The sequence below is a fragment of the Mustela lutreola genome, chromosome 1 (genome assembly GCF_030435805.1).
Source record: "Mustela lutreola isolate mMusLut2 chromosome 1, mMusLut2.pri, whole genome shotgun sequence".
Taxonomy (NCBI): Eukaryota; Metazoa; Chordata; class Mammalia; order Carnivora; family Mustelidae; genus Mustela; species Mustela lutreola.
Genome location: NC_081290.1, coordinates 273,715,927 through 273,737,978, shown reverse-complemented (window position 1 = coordinate 273,737,978; position 22,052 = coordinate 273,715,927). Strand labels below are relative to the sequence as shown.

General features: G+C 37.5%; 1 protein-coding gene and 1 pseudogene across 1 annotated transcript; both read left to right on the top strand.

The window, feature by feature from the left end:
* The first annotated feature begins 6,208 nt into the window (after positions 1–6,208).
* LOC131840356 (olfactory receptor 4C45-like) lies at positions 6,209–7,150 on the top strand. The gene has a single exon (XM_059188229.1). The coding sequence runs from the start codon at positions 6,209–6,211 to the stop codon at positions 7,148–7,150; it is 942 nt and encodes a 313-aa protein (XP_059044212.1).
* Positions 7,151–20,728: 13,578 nt separating this feature from the next.
* On the top strand, positions 20,729–21,748 carry LOC131840298 (olfactory receptor 4C5-like; annotated as a pseudogene).
* Positions 21,749–22,052: the final 304 nt, after the last annotated feature.

The following is a 22,052-nucleotide window of genomic DNA, read 5'->3' as shown; positions in this document are numbered from 1 at the left end:
CCACAATCTGAGAAAGGAATCCATCAAAATCCTTGAGGAGAACACAGGCAGCAACCTCCTTGACGTCTACCAAAGCAAAATTTCTTCCTAAAAACATTGCCAAAGGTAAGGGAAGCAAGTCCAAAAATGAACTATTGGGACTTCATCAAGATCAAAAGCTTTTGCACAGCAAATGAAATAGTCAAAAAAAAAAGACAACTGACAGAATGGGAGAAGATATTTGCAAGTGACATATCAGATAAAGGGCTAGTATTCAAAATATATAAAGAATTCCTCAAACTCAACACCCAAAGAACAAACAATCCAATCAAGAAATGAGCAGAAGACATGAACAGACATTTCTGCAAAGCACATGAAAAGCACATGTGCAGTACATGAAAAAGTGCTCCACATCAATCAGCACCAGGGAAATACAAATCAAAACCACAGTGAGATTCCACCTCACACCAGTCAGAATGGATAAAACTAACAAGTCAGGAAATGACAGATGCTGATGAGGATGCAGAGAAAGGGGAACCCTCCTACGCTGTTGGCGGGAATGCAAGCTGGTGCAACCACTCTGGAAAACAGCATGGAGGTTCCTCAAAAAGTTGAAAATAGAGCTACCCTATGACCCAGGAATTGTGCTACTGGGTATTTACCCTAAAGATACAAATGCAGTGATCCAAAGGGGCATGTGCACCCAAATTTTTATAGCAGCAATGTCCACAATAGCCAAACTATGGAAAGAACCTAGATGTTCATCAACAGATGAATGGATCAAGAAGAGGTGATATATATATATACAATGGAATACTATGTAGCCATCAAAAGAAATGAAATCTTGCCATTTTATGACATGGATGGAACTAGAGGGTATTATGCTGAGCAAAATAAGTCAATCAGAGAAAGATAGTTATCTCCCTGATATGAAGAATTTGAGAGGCAACATGGGGGGTTTGGGGGGGTAGGGAAGGAAAAAATGAAATAAGATGGGATCAGGAGGGAGACAAACCATAAGAGTTTGTTACTCTCACAAAACAAACTGAGGGTTGAAGGGGAGGGGGTTAGGGAGAGAGGGGTGGGGTTATGGACATTGGGGAGGGTATGTGCTATGGTGAGTATTGTGAAATGTGTAAATCTGGTGACACAGGCCTGTACCCCTGGGGCTAATAATACATTATATGTTAATAAAAAATTAAAAATTAAAAAAAATTAAGGTTGAAATCCTACAAAGGTATCTTTTCTGAACACAGTGAAGTGAAACAAAACCAATAGCAGAAGGAAAACTAAAATATTCACAAACACATGGAAATTAGATAACACATTATTGTACAATCTTTGTGTCAAAGAAGGAATAAAAAGCACACTTAGAAATATGTCAAAACATAATATTTTTAAACTAAAGACTAAAACCTATATGATGCAGCAAAAACAATACTAAGACAAAAATTTGTAGCAATGAACACCTACATTTAAAAAGATCTCAAGAGAAGAATAAATGAAACAAGATGGGATTGGGAGGGAGACAAACCATAAGTGACTCTTAATCTCACAAAACAAACTGAGGGTTGCTGGGGGGAGGGGGTTTGGGAGAAGGGGGTGGGATTATGGACATTGGGGAGGGTATGTGCTTTGGTGAGTGCTGTGAAGTGTGTAAACCTGGTGATTCACAGACCTGTACCCTTGGGATTAAAAATATATGTTTATAAAAAATAAAAAATTAAAAAAAAAAAAGAGAAGATCTCAAGAGACCAAACACTATCCTTCAAGAAAGAAAGAAAAAAAAAAAAAAAACTAAGTCCAAAATTTCCAGAGGAAGGAATAATTAAGAGGACAGTGGAAATCAATGAAGTGGAGACTAGGAAAACAATAGAAAAATATCACTCAAACCAAGAGTAGTTTTTAAAGTAAAACAAAATTGTCAAACTTTAGCTGGTCTAAGAAGAGATTACACATGGAACAAAGGACATTAAAACTCATGCCACAGAAATAAAAGGATTATAAGACACTACTCCAATTATATGCTAAAAAGGTTGGTTAACCTGGAAGAAATAGATAAATTCCTAGGAACATAGAATCTATCAAATCTGACACATGAGGAAATATATAACCTGAACAGATCAATAATGAACAAGAAAACTAAATTCATAAGGAGAAACCTCTGAAGAGAGAAAATCCCAAGACTAGAGGGCTTCACTGGTAAAATCTACAACACAACATTTAAGGAGAATAAATGCCACTCCTCAAAAACGTCTAAAAATTGCAAAGGAAAAACACACCTGAACTTCCTTTATAAGGTCAGAATTACTGTTACAAAGAAAGAAAGAAAGAACAAAAGAAAGAAAGAAAGAAAGAAAGAAAGAAAGAAAGAAAGAAAGAAAGAAGGAAGAAAGGAAGGAAGGAAAGAGAGAGAGAGAGAGAAAGAAAGAAATGAAATACATAGAAATAAACTAAACTAAAAAATTTAAAAGATTTGCAAACTGAAAACAACAAAACATTTATGAAAGAAAACTAAAACAAAAAAAAGTGCAAATAAATGGAAAGACATGATGTCTTTCTAAAATGTGGGAATCAATGTTGTAAAGATGTTCATACTATCCAAAGTGATCTAGAGTCTGTATAATCCCTATCGAAATCCAAATCCAATGTTGACTTTTTCAAGGTGATTTGGTGCAGGATTTCAACCAGCTCCTCAACACCCCAGAAGCTGAGGGAGAAAAGACTGTACCGGAGCCTCCTTTCTGTAGTTTTTCCATCCTCTACCTCTGAATGTCTTTAGGTATAATGTTTAGCTCAGTGGGAATTTTTCAACCCCTACCATGTGGAAATACTGTTCTTTACTGTAAATCTGCACAATTCCTTCTGTGAGCTATAGAGAAAAAAGCTATATTCCCATGAGAATCCTTCATCTCGATACACACACCAAAGGAAATTGATGGATCTATGGATCATAAATTATCCAATCTCTGATATCTGAGAATTCTGCCATATGAGCCTCCATTGTTGCAACTAATAAAAATGCCAGTCTTCCAGAGTTACATAGCACATAACCTTGAAAACTGGCATTTCTATTCTCAGGACCACTATAAACTTAGAACAGTGACATGTTCAGAGAGAAGTCCATCCTCTGAACTCTGACCTATGCCTAAACCACCCCCATCCTGTGCCAGGCTCAAAAATGTCGAAATGAGCAGCAAAGCCCTATCAGGAAGCTTTCCTACTTGTCTTAACAAAACCTCACCCTAATCTATAGCCACAGACACATGTCTCACCAAAGCACACCCCCATTTCTAAAACTGGCTTCTAATGATATTTGTGAGTACCAAGGGGGAGTAAGCAAAAAAACTGTGACTGAAGCTTCCAGCAAAGATTCCAACAGGACCAATTACTAATCCTCTGAGGAGTTAAGAGGTCAATGCACTATCAAATCCTGCACTTCGTGAAAGTCTATTTAAATATTTCTCTAGAGTCTATGAAGAAAGAATTACAGGACATTTAAGTAAATAAGAGAGGCAGAGCATGTACCAACAAGCTTAAGATTCATAGAGGAGACATGCTCTCAATCTCAGCAGATTAAAGGTGGGAATTAAAAGAATTCTCTCCACACTACACTTGGACTTGCTGGGAAACATAAATTTGGCAAGATTTGAAAAATATATATATATCCAATCAAGCGGTTGCACTTCTACATGTTATAGTTCTATACACTCGCTTTTTTGATAAATTTTTTGTTCCATTATTCTTACTTTAGATTGAATGTACTTCTGATCTTTGAAAAACACATGTATTATGAAGACGCATTTATACTTTCAAAGGAGGCCTAGAAAGTAAGTAGAAATTTATCCTAAAGTATTGAAGTTTCCTAACTAAAACAGCTCATTTTCTGGGTAGATTCTGACTGATAATGGGAACTAAAGTAGACTAAAATGACCAAGACTGGGAGAGTTCTCAGAAGGAGAATTCCAGTGACCCACTTGTTAGTTCTCAAAGTATATTTGCAGCTATGGGGCTATGCTCTCAGGGGAAGAAAACAATGACTGGGTGCCATGTAAAAACACTGGAATCCACAACCAAATAGATCCAGGTCAGTAATAACTCAATCTTTTTCCACAAACTTTAAACAGATTAACTTAATTTTCACAAATTTCTTTTACTGAATAGTTTTTATAGCTAGATTCTGTGAAATGAAGTAAACCTTTTTCTCTTAATATGAATTTGAACATGATGACATGAAAATACCCGCAAAACGTGATTTGTAATGCTGCCACACAGGATGCTGTCGAGAACAACCAAGGTCTCTTTTTAAAAATAGTTGTTAATGTATATGTAGAAGTAGATTGCTTTGGTAGGTTTCTATATGTGATTATTTCAAGTTGGCTCCCCTTTTCGTGACTTATGTTGCCACACTGAAGTTAGAATTAGTGGAGTAAATCTATTAGGGATGATGAAGCACATAGTTCCCACCTATAGCAGCCATGGATAGAGAAGAAACTAAAGAGACTGAGCTTTCTGAAAAACAAAAGATACTTTCCTCACTTTTATTTCTTTAATATTTTATTTATTTATTTGAGAGAGAGAGAGAGTAAAGCAGAGTGGAGGGCAGAAGGAGAAGTAGACTCCCTGCTATTCAGGGACCCCAATGCTGGACTCAATCCAAGGTTCAGTCCTGGGACTTCAGGATCATGACTTGACTGACTGAGGCACCCAGGCACTCCTCTTCGCCTTTACTGTAGCTGAAAAGTCATGATGCTGACTGCTGACATCTGTGTCCAGAAACTTTTGAGGAAAAATAAATTGTTACGTTTTTCAGCAGGGGTAGGGAAAGGAGAAAGAAAAGGGTAGAAGGAATTAAATATGCTATGATCATGTGTAACATGTACTCACTATTGAAAATCCCTATACAGATCGTTCAAAAAAAGAATATATTCTTGTATATATTCAATTTTTCAACACAATCAGCAATGAAACTTTTAAGTTCATCTCACATGATTAAACAGTATCAAAAGAAAAACTTCTATTATGTTAGATAACATTTTTCCCCAAAAATAGGAAATTCAGGGAAACTTCATGATTCATTTCATTCCATTTGTAAAATGTGACTAGGATTTTTAATGATTATTATTAATAATTACTAATTATTATTAATAATACTTATTAATCTATTTCGGAGATGGGATATGGGTGACAGGAAGCTCCCAAATGTCTTAATGTTAATGCCTTTCTGGAGAGAAAAACAACCTTAACCTGACAAAGGCAAAGCCTCCAGGATCCTCTGAGTCTTTAATAAGGGAAAAATCTTTTTGAAACCTCCTTTTTCCTTACCTCCCCCAAGCCCCAAGTATGCACGCAGCCATCCCTCACAACCCTGGTGTAGCAGTTTTTTCTGCCCACAGGTCATGTGCTCGTGCTTTAATAAAACCACTTTTTCTGCACCAGACCATTATTCTATGTGATGAAAGATCAGTGCACAGAAAATTAACTTAAGAACTACTGAGGAGTTTTCAGTGGACTTTGGACCGCTTCCACTTCTGCATCCAAAGATGTGAGAAGAGTGAATGTGTATGAGCCTTGTAGAGTCAGATACGATATCCAGGGCAGTGGAGCATATTCAGCTCAAAGAGCTATTACAAAGATGGGCCCTTAGCATCCTGAAGGGGAAACATACCATCTGCAGGTCTGTTTCTCAGTGTGCATGTACATTCATTTGACAGAAAGGAATCCTAGCTCAAAAAGCACTGCTGGTGTAGATATAGGAAGGATAGCACTATCCTATCTGCTGTACATTTCACATTTTAAAGAATATTGTGTTCATATGCCCATAAATATTCATGTCAATAGGCGACTATAACCTCAGAATAATTGCTATTGATGAAATCTGTACCAAAAGCAGAGGGAAAAGAGCCATCCATAAGATTTTAGAGCCAGAGCTTTGAAGTCAATCAGGAGTCAACCATCATAATAACACTTTCCTTTTATTCTGGTGTTTGAAACATATTGTCATTATAAAATTTATATGAGTAAGAGAAACTTAACCTCTATCTATCTCTATCTACTCTCTTTTATAACAGTCTCCAAAGTGGTTGAGGTGAGTGGAAAGTGTGGTTTCAGCAACCCCAGAGGCCAGGACTAAAGAGGTGATGGAAGATTTCAGTGTTGAATTCAAAATACTACTCAGAAATTGTGAACTTTCCAGATGAACCAGAGGCTCATAACTAAAGCTGACTTCATGGAAAGGAAGAGCAATGTGACAGAATTCATTCTGCTGGGCCTGTCCCAGAATCCACAACTAAGGAAATTGCTATTTGCTGTGCTTTTAATCACCTACTTGATCACACTGGCAGGTAATCTTCTCATCTCCATCACCATCTTCATCAGCCCAGCCCTGGGATCTCCCATGTACTTTTTTCTGTCCTATTTATCCATTATAGATGGTTTCTACTCTTCATCCATAGCACCCAAAATGATCTTTGACTTGCTCTCTGACATGAACACCATATCCTTCAATGGCTGCATGACTCAGCTCTTTGCTGAACATTTCTTTGCGGGAGCTGAGATCATCTTATTAATTGCCATGGCCTATGACCGCTATGTAGCCATCTGTAAGCCCTTGCATTACATGACCATCATGAGCCAATTTGTCTGTGCTTTCTTGGTGGGAATGGCTGTGATTTTAGGTTTTATTCATGGAGGGATACAGGTTCTGTTCATGGTCCAGTTACCATTCTGTGGCCCCAATGTTATTGATCATTTTATGTGTGATTTAATACCTCTCCTGGAACTAGCCTGTACAGACACTCACACTTTGGGGCCCCTGATTGCTGCCAATAGCGGGTCACTATGTCTGCTCATTTTTTCTATGCTGGTTGCTTCTTATATTGTCATCCTGCGCTCCCTGAGGACTAAAAGCTCTGAAGGGCGTCGCAAAGCCCTGTCTACCTGTGCTTCTCATGTCACTGTTGTCATCTTATTCTTTGTACCTTGTTCATTCCTGTATCTGAGACCCATGACCTCCTTCCCTGCTGACAAAGCTGTGACTGTGTTTTGTACCCTAGTCACTCCCATGTTGAACCCATTGATCTATACCCTCAGAAATGCAGAAGTGAAAAATGTCATGAAGAAACTCTGGAGGCAAATAACAAAAATTGGTGATAATGAATCTTGGGATTAGAGTATTTACATTAAAATATCTAGTGATATTTTAGAGAGATTTATTCCCCTTCTTACTTGATTAAATGTGGGACAGTCAATTGTCCTATTTGGATCACTTTTCTTCAGGATCATATATTTTATGGGCAAAGTCAACATATCCACCCAGGAATAGTAGGCACAGTGCATAGAGCCCACATAATTCTAGGATTCCTTGAAATGCTTAATGTCTTTTAAATAAAGAAGAAAAAAATTGAGTATAATCCAAATCCAAGTTGGATTATACCAATGCATTCATAAAATATGATCTTTAATAATTTTTATGGAGAAGGACTCATGAGGTCAAAGTAGGAAGGGGCCACAAAAGTCATAATGTTTCCCTGATTGTTGTTATGAAATGGTTCTGCCGCAATATTTTTAATACTCTCTACATCCGGCACTACAGCTAGAATGAAGTTTTATTTTATAAGAGGAAAAGTTCTATATATGCAATATTGTATAGAAAACCAGTGAGTCTTGAAGAAGTACTTCCATCCAAATATACTTTTTCTGGGCACCTGGGTGGCTCAGTGGGTAAGCCGCTGCCTTCGGCGCAGGTCATGATCTCAGGGTCCTGGGATCGAGTCCCGCATCGGGCTCTCTGCTCAGAAGGGAGCCTGCTTCCCTCTCTCTCTCTGCCTGCCTCTCCGTCTACTTGTGATCTCTCTCTATCAAATAAATAAATAAAATCTTTGAAAAAAAAAACTAATATACTTTTTCTTATCTTCCTGAATTTGAGAGGTTAATAAATATGCCTGCACTACAGTAAATACAGTAAAGCATTCTTTACTTCTCGCAGTCCCAATAAGAGAACACTTACACACAAAGGTACATTTTAAAACTTCCATCACCACCATTCCCTGCAGTATACAATTGTCTGCAGAAGAATAAGAGGCAGAATTGACTGATGCAAAAGAAATATAACTGATCAAATTTGTAGATTTAAGGCAGAAAACAACTGTATGTCAAAGTTGTGTTTTAAATGGAATATTACTAAGCCATCAGAAAGGACGAATACCCAACTTTTTCATCAACATGGTTGGAACTGGAAGAGATTATGCTGAGTGAAATAAGTGAAGCAGAGAGAGTCAATTATCATATGGTTTCACTTACTTGTGGAGGGTAAGGAATAACATGGAGGATATTAGGTAAGGAAAGGAAAAGTGAAGGGTAGAAGCAGAGGGGAAGACCAACCATGACAGACTATACACTCCAAGAAACAAACTGAGGGTTTTAGAGGGGTGGAGAATGGGGGGATGGTGTCTGGTGGTGGGTATTTGGGAGAACATGTATTGCATGGGGCACTGAGTGTTATATGTAAACAACCAATCTTGGAACAATACATGAAAAGCTAGTGATGTATTTTGTAGTGACTAATATAATTAAATAAATAAATAAATAAATAAATTTTAGACATAAGTCTGTGTCACAAAACTGAACAACAAAGACCACACATCTAGATTACAGAAAATAATTCATAATATTTATATAAGGAAATTCAAAGATAATTCAGAAATAGATGCTTTGAAGTCAGAGATTAAAAGCTTTGGATCAACCAGATTTGATTACTCATCTTGTCTCCTGCATTAATTACCCTTGTCAATGTAACCGTTGTGCTTCATCTCTCTACTGATTTTTTCAACCTGTAAAATGGAAATAGCATTCCATACTCTCAGGCTGTAAAAATTAAACAATTTAGATTGAAAAAAATGAATCAGCTAAAAACTAGTGATATTGCTCAGATTTGGTTATAGCTTTCAGAGATGTCACCAGCACAGAAAGTAAGCCAGGGTCAATGGTTGCTGATAAGAGGAGCCCCAGAACACCACTACCAGCCATCATTCACTAACCATGATCACAGGAAGACCAAACATCTAGGCCAGCCTCACTGTACTTCAAATGTCATAAAAGGCATCTGTATATGAGTAGCAACTGCATAGCAGTGAGTTTTCTCATCAAGGAATCTAATGGGAACTGTGAACAGATCTCTGGACACTAAAAGCCAGCCCCCCACCAACTCCCTAGTCTGCGACACAAATGCTCTTAAACATCACTGCAATAACCAATCAAGGAGCTGGCTGGAACAACCATGACATGTCTGAGCAGAACTTATTTCAAAAGCTCTCACTAATGATGAATTCCCCTTCGGCTGCTCTCAAGGGAGGAAAAGGGAGACCCACTGCAGTGCCAGAAACCAACAGACCTATCTCTACATAGAGCTTGGGTTTCCTGAAGAAGAGCTCAGAAACTTGTCTTCAGAGACTGATTTCACAACCAGGGATTGAATATCATGTGATGTTGACATTTCTCATGTTCTCAGGACTTTAGATCAGATTATATCCAACTGTACATGAAGGCCTTTTAAAAATATATGTTGTCCCGCGTGCCTGGGTGTCTCAGTTGGTTTACCGACTGCCTTCGGCTCAGGTCATGATCCTGGAATCCCTAGATCGAGTCCCACATCAGGCTGCCTGCTTGGTGGGGAGTCTGCTTCTCCCTCTGACCCTATCCCTTCTCATATATATGTTGTCCCAAAACAAGCAAACAAACTCAAGTAAGAGAACAAAGTGCTGGTTACCAGTGGTGGATGCCAGAGGTGGTTGTGGGGAGAAGAGTGAAATAGGTAAAGGAGATTAAAATGTACACACTTCACTATAAAATAAATACATCAAAGAGTTAAAAAGTATAGCATAAGGAATATAATCAATAATACTGTAATACTGTTGTATGGTGACAGATGGGTGACTACACTGACCTTGGTGAGAACTGTCAGATCCCTTCATGGTACAGGTCAACCTTGATAACATTTTACATCAGTTACACTTCAATATTAAATTCTTTTTTCTTTTCTTTCTAGGTGGCTTATTGTTCACTTTTTTTTTTTATAATTTTTTTATTTTTTATAAACATATATTTTTATCCCCAGGGGTACAGGTCTGTGAATCACCAGGTTTACACACTTCACAGCACTCACCAAAGCACATACCCTCCCCAATGTCCATAATCCCACCCCCTTCTCCCAAACCCCCTCCCCCCAGCAACCCTCAGTTTGTTTTGTGAGATTAAGAGTCACTTATGGTTTGTCTCTCTCCCAATCTTGTATGCTACCTAAAGCAATCTACACATTTAATGCAATTCCTATCAAAGTACCATCCATCTTTTTCAAAGAAATGGAACAAATAATTCTAAAAATTATATGGAACCAGAAAAGACCTCAAATAGCCAAAGGGATATTGAAAAAGAAAGCCAACGTTGGTGGCATCACAATTCCGGACTTCAAGCTCTATTACAAAGCTGTCATCATCAAGACAGCATGGTACTGGCACAAAAACAGACACATAGATCAATGGAACAGAATAGAGAGCCCAGAAATAGACCCTCAACTCTACAGTCAACTAATCTTCGACAAAGCAGGAAAGAATGTCCAATGGAAAAAAGACAGCCTCTTCAATAAATGGTGCTGGGAAAATTGGACAGCCACATGCAGAAAAATGAAATTGGACCATTTCCTTATTGTTCACTTTTTTAAAAATTTTATTATTATTCTGTTTTGTTAGTCACCATAAAGTATTTCATTAGTTTTTGATATAGTGTCCCATGATCCATTGTTTGCATATAACAGCAGTACTCCATAATGCTCTCCATAATACCCATCACTGGCCTAACCGATTCTCCCACCTCCCTCCCATCTGAAACCTTCACTTTGTTTCCGTGAGTGCATAATCTCTCATGGTTTGTCTCCCCCTCTGATTTAACCCCTTCATTTTCAAGCTCAACTATACAATTTTCCCATGTTTCCACAGGACTGACTATAACAGGAGCTATGCTAATACATCTTTGGGCACACACCCAGGCAGATATCCTCATCTCTGGTAACAAGGGAATCAAAGGACTGATCTTGACATTTGGGAATGGGGCTACATTTGCAGTTGAAATGAGGTTATGATCCACCCTAAAATATCTTAGGAATACTTTTTCAAATTTAATTTTCAAATTTGATTTTCAAATTTAATTCCAAAGATATTGTGTGTTGGGCATCAATATTAGCTTCCCTCACTATACATAAATTTAAACAAGTAATGGTGATCTGTGTCAGGCAACACAAAGGAATATTATTGTGCAATGGTGAAGAAGTAAAATTGTGGAATTGTATCTTTGTTTGTCTCATTTTACCCAAACTAATCCCAAAATCATTTTTCGTGGAGATATCACTGCAAAGATTGCACAAGTTGGCATATTTGAAGGGACTCACAAGAAATCACAAAGCATAATCATATAATACAATTTTTTGAAGACCAATGATACTGAGAACTGAGAAACAGAGTACAGGCAAGCACTGAAGGTTGAAGAGATGTCCAAACAATAGCCCTAGTTTGTCTGTTCACACAGACAAACAGGCCTCATCTCTAGTTGAACCACCAAGATCAGCATGAGATAATTCTGGGCTTCGTGAAAGCTCAGGGAAGAAGTTTGCCATGAGGTATTCATGTCCCTCTGGTCAAGTCAGTTATGCTAAGTAAAAGCCAACAGTAAAAAAAATAACATCAGGGGAGTTTGGGACTTTAAAAATACATCAAAAATTCCCCTGGTCCTGTCTTATGCAATGGTCACAACCCTGCATGACCAGAGTTAAGACTTTCCTATTGAGTAGTAAAATAACCCTTTCCTACACACTCCACTCTCTGACTCTTGGTCAAGACTAAATCACTCATAATCATTCCTTCTCCTGCAAGTTTTGCATGATGTATAGAACAGGTAAAATAACAGACCAAGTGCAAAGTGTGAATATCTTGTATCATCAAATAAAGAATTGGTATTGTTTAAAGAAGCATTTCAGCTAACCAAATATTCCACCACAAACTTAATCACAAACAAGCACAAGTTGGAGAACAATGTAATCTCCCTTGAATAGAGAAATTAAGATTGTATGAAAAGTATTAATTGGTAGATTTACTGTAACAATTAACTAATCCTAGTTTCTCCTCTAACCAATCAGATTTCATTGAATGAACATCATGGAAGATGTCAATTCCACTTCCTAATATATTTGATCATCAATTTAAGTATTATAGATTTTGTTGAAATCAAATTAATCCTACCAATTATAAATGATAATATTAAACCAAATAACAGTTACACTATTATTGATTGGATGCTCCCTTTATAACAACAATTACTTCTTGCTATCAATTTAATTTTCATTCAGACCCCTCATTTGATATAACCCGGGGTTTCCCACATCCTCCAGTTATCCACGTCCCCTGTATCAGGCTTCATTGCCAGTCCATTGACTATTGCCAAAACCTAAGAAAAGTCATACTATATCACTATAGTTATAACCCGGATCTTCTGGTACCTAAAGAACACCATTCTTAACACACTGAGTGGATTTATAGTTTCCTTTTCAATAATCAGCTTCCACTCAGCCACTTTTCAGACTGAGAGATGGATCGCCACACTGAAGACACCATCTATACACCAAATAGGCACCGACCATAAATTGATCATAGGGAGGGACCCATTCAGCTAGAGGGTAAGTCACTCCACAGGAGGATCTAATGTAGGGCTCAAAGGCAAGGCAGTCACTTGTTCATGTGTGCAATGGGTTCCCTCTTTCACAAATCATGTGCTTATATTTCTAATTAAGAAAATAAATTTTCTGTTCATTTTCCTCCCTACTAGAATGATTATCTGATATATCCTGGGACTTATGGGTATTTCACATCTCAAAATAATGCTATATCCTTCAGTAAAAATAAAAGCAGTTTGAATAAATTCCAATAACAACCTAGCAATCACTTTGTAAACTGTACACTCTTTGCATGTTTGAGGCAATTTCCCAGTACAAAAGTCCACTGATGCATCTCCTGGTAGCCATTCTGGCATCCCTTATGGAAGGCATTACTAAGAAAGAGAAATTGTTCTCCTGATTCTCTTTTTAGGAACAGAGAAGCATCACCCAAAAGAAATCTCAAAGTTTTTCTTGTCTCCCATTGGTCAAAATGTTGTCACATGCCTGCCCTTAAATTGATCACTGAAAGAGGAGGGCATTACCATAATTGTTTTAGACTAATCCAGGGTCACAACTATGGCTTGGGGATGGACCACACTTTCCCCAATACTGGAAGAAATGGAGTTTCCTTAGAAAGAAAGAAGCTGGGAAATTGCCACTCTGTGGGTAACACTGTCTGCCACACCTAATGTGCCTCCACTGACCGCTCTCCATACATCTCTAATCAATCTCTCTCTCTCCCCTTGCCCCACACTTCCTTCTTAGCTCTATCCCCTGGCATTTCAACATATCAAGTTTCTCCCACCCCCAAAAATTCATCCACATGCTAATGTTCCACTCAGTGACTAATTTCATTCTTGTAACAACTCTATGAAATAATGTTGTCTCTATTTTGCATAAAAGGAAACTGATGCATGTGGAATGTAAATAACATAGCCAAGCTCCCAAAGTTAGCCAGGATTCAACAAATACTAGCCAACAGTATCACAATAGTAGAAAATGCAAAAATTTCTCTCAATTCATTTCAGAAAAGTATTTCTGAAAATACTTCTGAAAAAGCATGGTCTATATATAACACACTCATTTTACCAATATTCTTCCCAATAATGTCAATTTATATAGGGCTCTTTTTCAGACTCTAGCAAGTGAAATGAAATACATAGAATCTTGTAAATCGAAGAACTAGGTTTCACACCCAGGCTCATCGCTTTGATGTATTACTTCTCTGGGAACCTACCACACCCCATTCATGTAGAGGATGTCCCTGCTCCTCAGTCAGAACATCTACTTGGTCTTCCTTCCACTCTGCAGGCATCAGGAAATTTTCAGAGAGATAATTTCCAAGATAATGTTTAGGCAGATCTCTCAGATTGGAGCCAAAGGTAGGAAAGGAAGATAAAAAATGTCCTTTCTCTGTGGCTCTCCTCATGGTCACTGAGGCACCTGGGATCTGTCTGAGGAATGTGTCCTGCCTGCCACTGCTGGGAGAACCAGAGACTCTACATAATCCCCCAGGGTCTGTATCAGCTCCCCCATGCCAATCATTCCCAGTGCATGAGACACATCACAGAACAAGTGTCTACCTGGTACCACAGCATAATTGTTAGAACTCAGGTTTAGAATTAGATCCATTTGTATTTAAATCCAAGCTCTACCAAAGATTAGCTTCTCGGATCTTGACCAACGATGCTCATGGTGAACATCGACCTCTTTACACATAAAACAGAATTAGCAGTACCATCCTCTTGGGATTATATAAGAATTATATAAAATACCATACTTAGCAGAGTGACATTAATTTATTACTTGTCAGTCCTCATTGTGTCCGTTTTCCTTTATTCCTACAACTTTTTCAGGGACTCCCAACTTCATTGTCAGAATTCTTTAGTCATGACAAATCAAATGTTCATTAAAAGATTTTAGAATTATAATTTCTAAAATTAGATTTTAGAAAGATATAGAATTATATGAATCAGTATTTGATACTTTAAATATATCTTCTCTACTTTCTGTATGTGCACAGATTCTAGCAACCAAAAGACTCATGAAAATAAGATTGTGTGTGTGTGTGAGTGTGTAGTTGAAACAATTCTTGCCAGGAACCCAAACTGGTCACACCATGAGTTTTGATACCTGCACAGGAAAAAAAAACAGTCTTTGCTCTTTATCTTGTAGAATGCTACTACAGTCCTCTGATAGGTATCTTTATCAGCCCCTTTTTACAAATGTGGGAACTCAGATATAAAAAGGATAAGGAACTTGACCAGTGTCACACAGTTAGCAAATAGAAGTGCCAGCAAAATTTTTCTCAGCATGATTCAGATGTCTATTATTAAGAGCACCTTATCGAGCCTACAGGTGTAAACCATTGGGGCATTAGCATTAGAATAGCATTTTCACTGCCTTAGAGGTTATCCTGTATCATCTTGTTCAACTCTCCCCCCCACCCCGGGAGTTCTGTTAGATAGGTATTATTTTTTTTTTTTTACTTTAAATTTGAGGGGTTGTTTTTCTGATGTATGCTCTTCACTTTTATTTTTTATTTTTATTTTTTTTTATTTTTTTGATTTATTTATTTTCAGAAAAACAGAATTCATTATTTTTTCACCACACCCAGTGCTCCATGCAATCCGTGCCCTCTATAATACCCACCACCTAGTACCCCAACCTCCCACACCCCCGCCACTTCAAACCCCTCAAATTGTTTTTCAGAGTCCATGTCTCTCGTGATTCACCTCCCCTTCCAATTTACCCCAACTCCCTTCTCCTCTCCAACACCCCTTGTCCTCCATGATATTTGTTATGCTCCACAAATAAGTGAAACCATATGATAATTGACTCTCTCTGCTTCACTTATTTCACTCAGCATAATCTCTTCCAGTCCCATCCATGTTGCTACAAAAGTTGGGTATTCATCCTTTCTGATGGAGGCATAATACTCCATAGTGTATATGGACCACATCTTCCTTATCCATTTGTCTGTTGAAGGGCATCTTGGTTCTTTCCATAGTTTGGCAACCGTGGCCATTGCTGCTATAAACATTAGGGTACAGATGGCCCTTCTTTTCACGACATCTGTATCTTTGGGGTAATTACCAGGAGTGCAATGGCAGGGTCATAGGGAAGTTCTATTTTTATTTTCTTGAGGAATCTCCACACTGTTCTCCAAAGAGGCTGCACCAACTTGCATTCCCACCAACAGTGGAAGAGGGTTCCCCTTTCTCCACATCCTCTCCAACACATGTTGTTTCCTGTTTTGTTAATTTTGGCCATTCTAACTGATGTAAGGTGATATCTCAATGTAGTTTTAATTTGAATCTCCCTGAGGGCTAATGATGATGAACATTTTTTCAAGTGTCTGATAGCCATTTGTATGTCTTGATTGGAGAAGTGTCTGTTCATATCTTCTTCCCATTTTTTGATATGTTTGCCTGTTTTGTGTGTGTTGAGTTTGAGGAGTTCTTTATAGATCCTGGATATCAACCTTTTGTCTGTACTGTCATTTGCAAATATCTTCTCCCATTCCGTGGGTTGCCTCTTTGTTTTTTTGATTGTTTCCTTTGCTGTGCAGAAGCTTTTGATTTTGATGAAGTCCCAAAAGTTTATTTTCGCTTTTCTTTCCTATGCCTTTGGAGACATATCTTGAAAGATGTTGCTGTGGCTGATATGGAAGAGATTATTGCCTATGTTCTCCTCTAGGATTCTGATGGATTCCTGTCTCACGTTGAGGTCTTTTATCCATTTTGAGTTTATCTTTGTGTACGGTGTAAAAGAATGGTCCAGTTTCATTCTTCTACATATAGCTGTCCAGTTTTCCCAGCACCATCTATTGAAGAGACTGTCTTTTTTCTACTGTATATTTTTTCCTGTTTTGTCGAAGATTAATTGAGCATAGAGTTGAAGGTCCATATCTGGGCTCCCTATTCTGTTCCACTGGTCTATGTGTCTGTTTTTATGCCAGTATCATGCTGTCTTGGTAATCACAGCTTTGTAATAAAGCTTGAAATCAGGTAACGTGATGCCCCCGTTTTATTTTTGTTTTTCAACTTTTCCTTAGTGATTCGGAGTCTCTTCTGATTCCATACAAATTTTTGGATTATTTGCTTCAGCTCTTTGAAGAATACTTGTGGAATTTTGATCGGAATGGCATTAAAAGTATAGATTGCTCTAGGCAGTATAGACATTTTAACAATGTTTATTCTTCCGATCCAAGAGCAGGGAATGGTCTTCCATCTTTTTGTGTCTTCTTCAATTTCTTTCATGAGTGTTCTGTAGTTCCTTGAGTACAGATCCTTTACCTCTTTGGTTAGGTTTATTCCCAGGTATCTTATGGTTCTTGGTGCTATAGGAAATGGAATCGATTCTCTAATTTCCCTGTCTGTATTTTCATTGTTAGTGTATAAGAAAGCCACTGATTTCTGTACATTGACTTTTTATCCTGCCACGTTGCTGAATTGCTGTATGAGTTCTAGTAGTTTGGGGGTGGAGACTTTGGGGTTTTCCATATAAAGAATCATGTCATCTGCGAATAGAGAGAGTTTGACTTCTTCATTGCCAAATTGGATACCTTTTATTTCTTTTTGTTGTCTGATTGCTGTTTCTAGGACTTCTAATACTATGTTGAACAAGAGTGGTGAGAGTGGGCATCCTTGTCTTGTTCCTGATATCAGTGGGAAGGTTGCGAACTTTTTCCCATTGAGGATGATATTTGCTGTGGGTCTTTAATAGATAGATTTGATGAAGACCAAGAATGTTCCCTCTCTCCCTATACTTTGAAGCGTTTTAATCAGGAATGGATGCTGGATTTTTTCAAATGCTTTTTCTGCATCAATTGAGAGGACCATGTGGTTCTTCTCTCTTCTCATATTAATTTGTTGTATTACATTGATTGATTTACAAATGTTGAACCATCCTTGTAGCCAAGGGATGAATCCCACCTGGTCATGGTGGATAATCTTTTTAATGTGCTATGGGATCCTGTTGGCTAGGATCTTGTGGAGAATCTTGGCATCCATATTCATCAGTGGTATTGGTCTAAAATTATCTTTTTTGGTAGGGTCTTTGCCTGATTTGGGGATCTGGGTAATGCTGGCTTCATAGAAAGAGTCTGGAGGTTTTCCTTCTGCTTCAATTATTTTGAAACAGCTTCAGGAGAATAGGTGTTATTTCTTCTTTGAAGGTTTGGTAGAATTCCCAAGGGAATCCATCAGGTCCTGGGCTCTTGGTTTTGGGGAAGTTTTTGATCACTGCTTCAATCTCGTTATTAGATATTGGTCTATTCAGGTTGTTGATTTCTTCCTGGTTCAATTTTGGTAGTTTATATTTTTCCAGGAATGCATCCATTTCATCTAGGTTGCTAAGCTTATTGGCATATAACTGTTGATAATAACTTCTGATGATTGTTTCTACTTCCTTGGTGTTAGTTGTGATCTCTCCCGAGATAGGTATTATTAAGGCTATTTTATAAACTCTGACTGGCTCATGCACCCATACTCCCGTGAATAGAACATTCTGTGCCTTTCATCCCAGGCACTAGGACCATTTCCTAAACATAATCATAGAGGGGCTGCTAACCCATCCCAGCTGGCTCTCCCCCACTCTCTTAGTCACAGTTGCCATGGCCCCCAGAAGGAAATGATAAATTGACCTGGCTGCCATCTTGGTTGAAGATGCTAATTCTAATGCTCTGGGAGCTGAGAGGTCAGAGACTCCCTCATGACTAATATCCATTTTAAAACTTCCCTAAAACCATCCATGAAAATATTAATAAAGATGGACCCAGGAAGACCACTTGAAGATAACCAGCCACACATCACAGAAGCTGTTTGGTTCTGAGTTTCCAACATAGCTGGATCCAGACTCCCAAGGACCAAAGAAAATAACTCTGGGCTGAGCACAGGCTTACTAAGGAAAAAGGACTTATAAGAGCTAACTGCAGCAAACTTGCCTGCTACTCCAAGGCATCTTGCATTTTCTGCTGATTGTATGCTGCTTGCAATCCCTAATGTTTGTGCTTTAACAGAGTATACCATTTTCAGGGCTTTATATCAGTGTGGATCTCAGATCAAGTAGTCTTTATAATATACTTTTTAGTATATTATAGTCTTCATATCTATAATATACTTTATATCTTTAACATACTTTATATTTATTGATATATTAATAATAAAGTATATTAATATACTTTAATATCATTTATATTTATTAATATATTATAATAAAATATATTAATATACTTTAATATATTTTATATCCATAATATACTTTATAAAAGTCTTTATAATATACTTCATCTTGTCACCAAAAAAAAAAAAAAAAAGTACTGGCAAATGTGAAGTATGGTGGGTTGGAGAGAGATGTCCCCCCTTTCTAAGGCTTTCCCTCTCAATTTCTTATGAAGTCCAACACTTTATAAGCTAAATAAAGAGTAAGTGTCTGACCTGGGATACCTGTGCATGACACTCACAGGAAGGTGTGACCCTAGAATCCAAAACTAAACCCAGATGATAAACTCAATTATTTAGGAAGTCTCTCAATAATTTTCAAGGAACTAAGTGAACAAAAGAAATAGACTTAAGATAAAAATGGTTGAACTTGCAGAGCAGTTGCTGGGAATGGGTAGTGACAGCATCCTCCATGCCAAATGTGTTCTTAAAGAAGACACCTGTTCTGGAATGAATCTGTTACTTCTTTCTCAAAGGCATCAGATATGTAGGTACACTGATTTTTTTATTAGTAGTTGGTTCTCAAGGTAATACTAGGTCCCTAAGGTGAGTTAGATTTAAATATGTGTACCTACTTTCACAGAATTTTATGGATAATGACTATATTTAGTCTATTAAAAAATCACAGTCACTCAGGGGATTATGAACCCACACCAGAGATAAGAAAATAATATTACTTTTACTAATTTTTTTTGCTGATTATAAAGGTAAACTACTGGAGAAAACTTGGATCAAAAAATTTTTTAAAGAATGAAAAATGCCCTTAACTCATAACTCAAGTTAACTCAAGTAAACACTATTAATCTCTATAATGTATTTTGTCTCAGATACTTTTCTATGTATAGATGTCATTTTGGACATTTTAGATCATAATGCATAAACTGTTTTATATTTTGTGATTTCGACTCAATATTATATTGGAAGGAGTATCTTTCCACACTATAAACTCTTGTAAATAACTTCAGTGTCCTCCTGATATTTCATTACCATAATTCACTTAATTATTCAAATTAATGCAAATATTTGGAATATGTTCACTTATTTATTATCATCAAAAAATTATGGAATATACCTGTATGACTAATTTTTATCCATATTTTTTATCTGGAATAGATTCCCAAGCTGAAGGAGTACTAGACATAACCAGTTATAAACCTTATTACATGGAGTCCGAATTGTTTCCAGAAGATTTTATATCAACACACAGCCACCAGCACTGGGTAACATAACTATCATAGATCTTAGCCAAGTTTTGTGTCAAATGCATTTCACTGTGTTTAAATGGTACTTCTTTGATGACTTGTGAATAGAGGATTATTTTAGATCTATTTCTTAAATCTTAGAGTTGTCTACTTATTAGTTTTGCCCTTATTTTCACAATGTTATAAGTAGGTCATTTTTGTAAAAACCAGTTCCATATACTTGTTTTACTTGTTTCAAGTATTTTTCCAGTGTGTTACAGACCTGTATATAATTGAATCCATTAATTTGTCCTGTTTCTCGTACCATTGCATCTGCTTAATGTGCTCCTCTTCAGCCAGAAATTACATATATCCTTTTTTTGAAAAAAATATTTATTTTATTTGAAGGCATTAATGCACTCTATTCTTTCTTTTCCCTTTTTTTTTCCTTTGGTGATGATATAAAGAGTATCCAACTATGTGTAATTACAGGAAGGGATGTGCATTTGTAAAACTGTATTTAGGGATATGAATGAGTGTATGCATGAATGTGTGTATACATATGTCTATGTGTCAGACAGAGGGTGAAGAGACAATGTGTTCATTATAACTAGTAATAAGGCACAACTTTAAGTCTGAGTTATATGCCTGGAGTTGCCTTCAGTCTGAAAGAAAGCAATTCTGACAGAAATGATTTGCTTGATCAGAATTCATCTGCCACAATTGCAATCCCTGTGCTATTCATAGACAAATCAATTATCCAAATACCAAAGTGGATTTATGAACAAATGAACAATGTGACAGAATTCATCCTGCTTGGCCTGACACAGAACCCAGATGTGCAGAAACTCTAGTGCACTGTGTTTATAATCATCTACTTTCTCACTGGGGTAGGCAACATACTCCTTGACATGACAATCAAATCCAGCAGAGCCCTGGGCTCCCCTATGTATTTCTTTCTATCTTTCTTGTCCTTTGTAGACAGCTGCTGCTCTTCTATCATGGCTCCCAAAATGATACTTGACTTGCTCACGGAAAAAAAAAAAAAAAAAAGCTGTCTCCTTCAGTGGGTGCATGACTCAGCTCTTTGCAGAGCATTTCTGTGGAGGAGTAGAGATCATCCTGCTCACAGTGATGGCCTATGACTGCTACCTGGCCATCTGCAAGCCCCTACACTATAGGACTGCAAAGAACAGGCAAATGTGTGGCCACCTGGTAGCCATGGCAAAGGCTGGGGAATCTCCTCACACTCTGGTTCAAATTCTTTTTAAGGTCTGCTTGCCATTCTGTGGCTCCAGGGTCAATGACCACTTCCTCTGTGACCTCTTCCTTCTACTAAAACTCTCTTGCACTGACACTCACATTTTTGGACTTCTTGTTGCCACCAATAGTGGGCTGATGTGTCTCCTCATTTTTTTCTATTCTTGTCACCAACTATGTCCTCATCCTTTACTCCCTAAGAATTCACAGTAATAAAGGTCCACCTGTACCTCCCATGTTACCGTAGTTATCCTATTCTTTGTATCCTGCCTATTCATGTACCTTTGGCCCATGGTCACCTTTCCCATTGACAAACCAGTGGCAGTGTTTTATACCATATTAACACCCATGTTAATAAACCTTTAATCTACTCAGGGGTGAAAGATGCCATGAGGAAGCTCTAGAGCCACAGAGTAATCTTGGGTAATAATTCATGTGACCAGAGAAGAATCAAAAACTTCATTCATATATTAAAAACAATATGACTCATAGAAAGAATGATGGCCTTGATGTCAAACTACGTGAGTTTAGTGAGTTTAAGTATAGTGTGCTCCCCTTGCTTTCTTTAATCTTTAATGGTTCCTCTTTCATATCAATATGTGACTAAATGATGACTCTAGTCTCTTCCAATTAGAAACTTCTATGCATTTACATTTAGAGGTCCCTGCTGATCAAAGGGACATTGCTAATCAGCATAAAAATGTCACA

Excerpts from the sequence above, each read along its gene's own strand:
- LOC131840356 (XM_059188229.1), top strand. The coding sequence starts at position 6,209 with ATGGAAAGGAAGAGCAATGTGACAGAATTCATTCTGCTGGGCCTGTCC.